This window comes from Suricata suricatta, chromosome 11, assembly GCF_006229205.1.
Source record: "Suricata suricatta isolate VVHF042 chromosome 11, meerkat_22Aug2017_6uvM2_HiC, whole genome shotgun sequence".
NCBI classification, from domain to species: Eukaryota; Metazoa; Chordata; class Mammalia; order Carnivora; family Herpestidae; genus Suricata; species Suricata suricatta.
The window spans coordinates 9,785,057-9,793,214 of NC_043710.1; the positions used below are offsets into that span (position 1 = coordinate 9,785,057).

General features: G+C 54.0%; 1 protein-coding gene across 1 annotated transcript in view; it reads left to right on the forward strand.

The window, feature by feature from the left end:
• SLC15A3 (solute carrier family 15 member 3) overlaps nt 1–8,158 on the forward strand; it is a 20,667-nt gene that overhangs the window by 8,614 nt on the left and 3,895 nt on the right. Inside the window, exons 2-4 of the mRNA XM_029915452.1 lie at nt 6–495; nt 4,082–4,371; nt 6,424–6,723. Coding sequence (XP_029771312.1) covers nt 6–495; nt 4,082–4,371; nt 6,424–6,723 — 1,080 coding nt within the window. The remainder of the gene's footprint in view (nt 1–5; nt 496–4,081; nt 4,372–6,423; nt 6,724–8,158) is intronic.

Below are 8,158 nucleotides of genomic sequence, written 5' to 3' on the forward strand. Positions count from 1 at the left end.
CGCAGGCCGCGGGGGCCCCGACGGTGGCGGCGGACGGCGGCGGCCGCGGTGCTGCTGGTGGAGGCGCTAGAGCGCGCCGCCTTCTTCGGCATCTCGGCCAACCTCGTGCTCTACCTGAACAGCGCCAGCTTCCACTGGGACGGCCAGCAGGCGTCCCGCGCTGCGCTCGTCTTCCTGGGCGCCTCCTACCTGCTGGCGCCCGTGGGCGGCTGGCTGGCCGACGCGTACCTGGGCCGCCACCGCTCCATCACGCTCAGCCTGCTGATCTACCTGTCGGCCTCCAGCCTGCTGCTGGCCACCGCCTTCCTCGACGGCCGCCGCTCCTTCTGCGGGGAGGTGCCCCAAGCGCCGCTGGGGTCCGCCTGCCCGTCGCCCGCCTGCCCGCGCGCCTCGTCCGCCCCGTACTGCGCGCCCACGCTCTACTCGGGGCTGCTGCTGCTCGCCCTGGCCGCCAGCTCCATCCGGAGCAACCTCACCTCCTTCGGGGCTGACCAGGTGAGTGGTGGGCAGGCCACCTGGCACGGGGGCCCGGGGAGCGCACAGGCCCAGCGGGGTTCGTCGGGGGCTGAGCCGGAGTGCCTGGAGCAACCTCGGACCAGCCACTTCCCTTTAGTGCGCCCAGTTTCCTTATTCGAAGGAAGAGGGGAGTTACCTCTAACAACAGTCACGATGGCCACGATGGTAAAAACCGTAGTGGATGGCTGGTTTTCTTTGACTGTGAGCCACCTTCAGTGTTTCAATTCCTTCAATTTTCTTTACTACCCAGGTGGTAGGTAGTGTTATTATGTCCGTTTTACAGAGGAGGACACTGAGGTTATGATATTAATCAACCGGCTGAGGTCACATAGCAAGTCAAGGAGGAGGAAGGCAGACTTCAGGCCACACCATGAGCCCCATATTTTTTAAAGTTTATTTATTTATTTTGAGACAGAGGCAGTGAGAGTGGGGGAGAGGCAGAGAAAGAGGCAGAGAGAAGGGTTCCCAAGCAGGCCCCTTGCTGTTAGCACAGCCTCCATTATGGGACTAGAACTTACAAAGCTGTGAGATCGTAACGTGGTCGGAAACCAAGTGTTGGAGGCTTAACAGACTGAGCCACCCAGGCGCCTCCATGAATCTTTATGTTACAGGGATGTGGGGCCAGGGAAGGAGAAAGCCTCTTCCTGGCCAGCCGGGGGAGATGTTGGTTCAAGCCGACTTGTTCAGATACCAGCTCTGCTACTAAGGAGCCAGGAGCACTTGGGCGAATCTCTTAACTTCTGAACGTTTCTCTGTATGCTTTTGGACCAAGCCTGGCACACAGGAGACATCAGTAAACGTTTACTAAACAAATGAGTCAATGCCTCACGACATGGCTATGTTTTGATAGCTTTCCTCAGTAGGATATTAGACCATAATTTTAAGTAACCTGCAATATGATTAGAACAACCATCTCTGGTGTTAGTAAACAACCATATGAATAGCCATATGAAAGACTAGGAGTCTACTAAAAGAGGAAACAAGAAAAAATTGTAGCAGTAGTAAGATCAGGCCACTGGACTAGTCTGTACTTTTCCTTCATTGTCTCTGTTTCCAAATGTTCTTTCATTGTATGAATTCACCATCATCAAGGGGACTTTTTTTTAATTAAAAAAAATTTTTTTAATATCTTTTATTTATTTTTGAGGGACAGAGAGAGTGCGATCAGGGGAGGGTCAGAGAGAGAGGGAGACACAGAATCGGAAGCAAGCTCCAGGCTCTGAGCTGTCAGCATAGAGCCCTACGCGGGGCTCAAACCCACGAAACGTGAGATCATGACCTGAGCCGAAGCCAGCACTTAACCGACTGAGCCACCCAGGCGCCCCAAGGGGACATTTTAAAAAGAATCATTGCATCGGGCTGGCATCTACAATTCAGCATCCAACAGTTTCCAGCGTCCTTGCCAAGGACTTCCCTAACCAGCCTGTTTGAATTCTTTGGCAATGGGGGACTCAGTGGCCCTGGGGCAGCCTGTCCATTCCTTGGATGCTGTTGACCTTCCTTCAGGGGAGGAGATCCCCAACATCTATCAATAGGAATCCCTCTCCTTCCCTTCATTGTACTCTTCATTGACATCCACTCTACTGCCAGCTGCCCTTAACCTGTGCCCTTGACCTCACTGACCTCCAGAGAGCCTCAGCCACCCAGTGCCCCCAGTGTCTCACTCCATCTGGCGGCAGAACTCCTGTGACATCGACAGTGGTAACTGCTCTTGCGCATTCTCCTGTTTACTGAGCTTGGACATTGGGCTGGGTGAGGCCAGGCTAGAAGGCTGCCCTACGGGGTCTGAACCTGACATAGGACAGCTTGGAAACACTAAAATGATTTCAGGCACGGGTGGACATCACTGGATATGAGTTCTTTAAAAACGTCTCTGGCTGCAGTGGAGTGTGGATGGGGGTAACGGAGAAAGGTACATCAGAGTGGTGAGGGGTTGCTGCAGAATTTGGGGGGCAGTCGGATGAAGGATGTGTAGGCGGGAAGAGTCGGCACCACCGGCCCACAGCCGTAGCCGGGGGGCCGCGGTTTTAACACACTTGCTGATTTCAGAAAGGGCCATCCATCATTCTCGACAAAGTGCTCATTTTGGGAGAGCTCATTTATATCCCAAATGGGCTGCCTGGTCTTCCCCTTAGAGCTGCAATTGTCGTGTTCATTTACTTTCAATTAATAATTGGAAGTGGCTGCACATAATGGGACTTATTTAATTTTCTGCTTGAGAGTCTAGAGCAAAAATTCTCATGGAGAGGACATGCCCCTCCTTCTCCGTTGCCGAGAGGACCCCCTCAGAACCTCCGAGGAAACGCATCCCTATGGACTCTCATTTTATTTTTGGAAAAGGAACAAAATACACACTTTTCCCCCAATGCAGTTACAGAAAGTAACGCGTGACAAAACAGGAGAGCTTTTTTTTGGATTTTGAGAGTCGGCGGTGTGTTGAAAGGGTGATGGGTGTAATGTGCACAGAATCATCTAGAGAGAACTGACCTCTAGTCCTCACTGCCTTTTAGAAATGCAGACGCCTGGGCCCTGCCCCAGAGCTACTGAATCAGAACTGGGACCCGGGTCTGGGAGGGGTGGGGTCAGCTGGCTCCAGCCAGCAGACCGGAAGGGGGCCTGGGGCCTGACTGTTGCAGATCAATCCAAATCCTGGGTAAAGATTTTCAGTCTTGCTGCCCTTGCTGGGGGGTCTGATTTTTTTTTCCCCCAGGCCAGAACCCTCTGTCGGGGCTGTGTCTGAGCCCACCTCTGTTTTCCCTGATATGCCAACCTTATTTGGCTGCCTGTATATCAAGGGAGCAAGTCGAGGGGAAGGGATGGGCCACAGTAGAAAACTCTGCATCTCCAAATTGCAGAGGAGATTCTCAATTAGACTCTTAACTGTTCTTGCCGTAATATGTATCCATCATATTTAATAATGCAGAACAAACCTGATTTTTATTGGTTTTCTTCTGATTATAAAGGTGATGCATATAAAGGCTATTCAGTCAAAGATAAAGGGCTACATCAACCGGAAATGAACAAAATGGCATCGGACATCTGTTGTGTGCTCCACTTGGCAAAAATTAAAAAGCGCTGTGAGCCATGGGCATGAAAAAACAGCTGTTCTGGGGCGTCTGGGTGGCTCAGGTGATTAAGCGTCCGACTTCGGCTCAGGTCATGATCTCACGGTTTGTAGGTTCGAGCCCCACTCAGGCTCTGTGCTGACAGCTCAGAGCCTGGGGCCTGCTTGCGATTCTGTGTCTCCCTCTCTCTCTGCCCCTCCCCTCCTCATGCTCTGTCTCTCTCAAAGTAAATAAGCATTAAAAACAAAAACCAAAACCAAAAAGCAGAAACAACTGTGCCAAAATGTCCTGGTCATTAACAAGTGACTGCCAAGGGAAAGGTTTATTCATTCAATGAACAGCTATTTATTGAGTGTCTGTTGAGTGATCAGGGGCTAGAGAAGTGCTGGAATGTTCACCCCCTGATGCAGGAAGTGCCTCTGTGGGAAAGGGGGCTCAGGTACTTGGTGGTGGGGTGCCCGCCGGTTTCCTGGGCCCTTACCCTCACCCCTGCCCCGCAGGTGATGGACCTTGGCCGCCAGGCCAGCCGCCGCTTCTTCAACTGGCTTTACTGGAGCATCAATGCGGGTGCTGTGCTGTCGCTGCTGGTGGTGGCCTTTATCCAACAGAACATCAACTTCCCGCTGGGCTACGGCATCACTGTGGGCTGCGTGGGCCTGGCCTTCTTCATTTTCCTCTTTGCCACCCCCATCTTTGTCACCAAGCCCCCCACAGGCAGCCAGGTGTCCTCTATGCTTAAACTTGCTCTCCAAAACTGCTGTCCTCGGCTGTGGCACCGACACTCTGCTAGGTAAGCAGGGGGCTCTTGGTGAAGGGGGCAAGTGCTGTGCTTCTGCTGGGGAGGCACAGTCCGGTTGGAAGAACTTTTGGGTCCAGCTCCCTCGGTAGCCCTTTATGACAACCTGCTCTCCAGGGGCCAGAGCTGTCCACTGTGACGGAGGTCAAGGTGGTGGTGGTGGTACTGGCAACAGACTAATGGTAGAAAGTATGACGGTCTTGACGGTGATGGTGGCGATGAAGATAGAGATGGAGGGGTTTGTTAGCGGCCACAGTGAAGGTAAATCCACAGTAACTGACAATGGCAGTCAAGGTGGTGATGATGGAGACACGGCACCAGCAAAGGCTGTTGGGATATACTAGAAATAATTCAACACCACGTTGACATTAAGTACAAGAAAGTCTAAGAAATCAGCCAAGCTTGCCCCTCCTCCATCAGCCGGCATCCCAGGGAGGATGGTTCCTGATCTTGCGAATGCACAATGGCTTCCTTTTGCTGCTCTCCTTCCTGAGTTCATTGACTACTTGTGCTAAGCAAACTTGGAGGCCTTGGAGCCCATCAAAGATGCTGTCGGTAGGATCGAGACAGGAAAGGTGCAGAACGTGTTTTTCCAAGCTGGTGCATTGTGGTGGCGTTTTGTTTCCATGATCCACTGCACCCCAGCAAACCACCCCGGAACCCAGCGGGTTAAGCAACCACCTTTTATGACCTGTCTCAATTCTGTGGGTGACTAGGCTGAGCCGGTGATGTCACTGGAGGGACTGCAGTCATCTGGAGACCCGAAGGGTTTAGAACATCCAAGACAGCTCACTTATGTGAGCATTCCATGCTGGCTGCCAACAAGGACACCTTGGTTCCCCTGCAGGGGGCCTCCTGCCTGTGGCTGGAGCTTCCGCAGCAAGGTGTCTGGCTTGCCAGAGGAGGGAGCTTTCCAAGAGTGAACGTTCCAAAGGGAAGGAAGCAGAAGCATCACTTCTGCTCATTCCGTTTGTCAGCACAGCCACAAGGCTGGCCCAGATTCAAGGGCAGGGGAACTAAGCACCCACTAGTGGAAGAGCAGTATCACATGCTGGGCGGAGAGAAGCTGATGGCAGCCTTTCCTTGGAAAGGACAACACTGGTGTTATCCCTTTCAGCATCTCAAAGGATGCGGCAAGGGGCGCCTGGGTGGCTCAATCGGTTAAGCGTCTGACTTCAGCTCAGACCATGATCTCGAGGTTCATGGGTTTAGGCCCCGTGTCAGGCTCTGTGCTGACAGCTCAGAGCCTGAACTTGCTTCGAGTTCTGTGTCCCCCTCTCTCTTTGCCCCTCCCCCCCTCAAAAATAAACATTAAAAAAATTTTTTTTTAATTTTCAAAGGATGAGGCAAGGCTCTTGAGCAGGAAGGGATTAGAAACCTGTCAGGACAAAGGGCAAAGGTCATAGCAGTGGTTGATCTGTCCTGTTTCCTGATCACTTTCCTTGCACCCCTACCTCTCTGCTCCCTCCTACCTCATCAGGTGGGGAGAGGGCTGTAATGTCATCTGTCGAGGAGGATGGACTTGCAGACAGTGAGCAGGGGGCTTGGGGGGTTATCAAACCTGGGCCAGCCTCTCTAATGTCCGGTTTGGACTGGGACTCCCCTGCTTCCCCCTGGAAACTGGTGCTGTGAGTCGAAAATCCCTGAAGACTTTGCTAACCACGGGCTCTGGTCTACTTTCCCCAGGACCACGGGGCCATAGGGCCACAGCTCTGGGGGTGGGATGGGCCTCAATCAGCCACTTGTGCAGGAAAGGAGGTAATAGCGAGGACAGTGACTCGGGGTGAAATGAACACTCCGCGGGAGGCTGGCTTTGGGGGCGGTCACCTCCCTAACAACGATGATGATGGTGAGGCTGTCACCAGTGGTGATGATGGTGATGATGGAGAAGGTGGCGCTCACAGTGGGGGGAGGAGATGGGTGATTTGGGAGGTAATGGCTATGGTCACTGGTGATAGGGGAGCCAGATTAAATTAGGGGATAATGGTGGCCGTGGTGGTGGTGACGATGGCTGCTATTTTATCCACTGCTCCCATGGCCCCACAGAGACCCCCAAGGCACCCAAACGGTGCCTGCGCAGAGGTCTTCCCAGTCTGGCCCTTCCCAGCAAGAGGACATTGCCAACTTCCAGGTTCTGGTGAAGATCTTGCCCGTCATGGTGACCCTGGTGCCCTACTGGATGGTGTACTTCCAGGTGAGCATCTTGACCTTTCGTTCTGGGGACACTGGCTCCCCAGCCCCTCCACGGGGCTCAGCTCTCACTGAAGAACCCCGGAGCTTGTGGAAAGCGGGGGCTGGGGCTCACAGAGTGAACTGGAGCTCCGTGGGGGCTGGCACAAAGCCATCCTGATACTTTTTAAAAAATGTTTATTTATTTTTAAGAGAAAGGGGGGCACGCAGGGAGAAAGGGGGGCAGAGGATCTGAAGTGGGCTCTGCGCTGACAACACAGATGTGGGGCTCGAACTCACAAACCGTGAGATCATGACCTGGGCCCAAGTCAGACGGTCAACCGACTGAACCACCCAAGTGCCCCCCATCCCCACCATCCTGATAATTAACAGCACGAGGAATGCTGGAGACAGGTCAGAGGCCCCGGGACCTGAATGTCACCCCAGCTGTCTGGGCTTCTGTGTAAAACAAGCTGCTTTGAGGCGCTCATGGCTTTACAGCATCCAGATTCTTGGGCACGGCCACTGAGGCCCAGAGAAGGTGTGCCGGGTGCCCAACCCCTCACAGCCAGTTAGGGGCAAGCATTGCACACTTGGCAGCGGTGAGTCCCCACCCTAGCTGTGTCTCACAGCCACCGCACAGCTTTAAAAAAACGGGTTCTGCGTCTCACCCCGGATGACCGAAAGAGACTTGCTGGGGGAAGTCTCTAGAATAAGAAACTTCTCAGGTGACCCTGGTACTCAGGCTGGTTGGAGAGCTACTCCTTCCCCCCATTTCCAGAGGGGAAGGTTAGTGGTGTGTGTGTGTGTGTGTATGTGTGTGTGTGTGTGTGTGTGTGTTTACAGGGTGCAGCAGCCTACCCCAGCCTCTAACCTCCAGACCACAAGGTCATTGCCTTCCATACCCCCTTCATAAGATGCTTGTTGGGCGTTACAGAAGATGGGGGTGATGCGGGGCCAGCCTGCTACTTGGGGGTGGCACACAGAAGGTGTCCATGAGGGAACAGGACATGGGGTGCGGGTGCCCGTGGCTGATTGTCAGTCATACTGGTTGTCAGAATATCGACATCCTTACGTACCACTTGGTAAATGGCTGCTGTCCTGAGCCACCCAAGTGCCCTCTCCTGCCCCAGACCCTCCTGTGGGATTCTCCCGGACGCCCCTTATGTGATATAGCAACCCAAGGGGGGATACCTGTGGGTATCAGTGGGACCCTGGGCGCCTGCTCCTGCACCTGTGTCCAGAGCCAATCGGGCGGGTTGGTGCCTAGGCAGTGCCTGTGCTGTGTCAGCCTGTGGGACTCAGCCTGGCCTCGGTGTCAAATGAGAGCTCCCAGTGAGGACAGCCATGTCATTATCTTCCTTATGTCAACAACCATTTATCCACACCTGCTCTGTGCCAGACCCTGGAGACACAAATGTGAGCCGGACCAGCTGTGCCCAGGCTCTGGGACAAGGCTGCACACACAGCTCACAGGCCTGGGGGCAGAGCGCAGGAAGGCAGGAGGCCCTGGAGGAAGGAGGGTAGGGAGGTCTGCTCCCCCTGAGGCTGGGGGAGGGGACCGTCTGGGACCCACTTCCACAGAAGGCCCGTCTGGGGAGCTGGGAGTCTC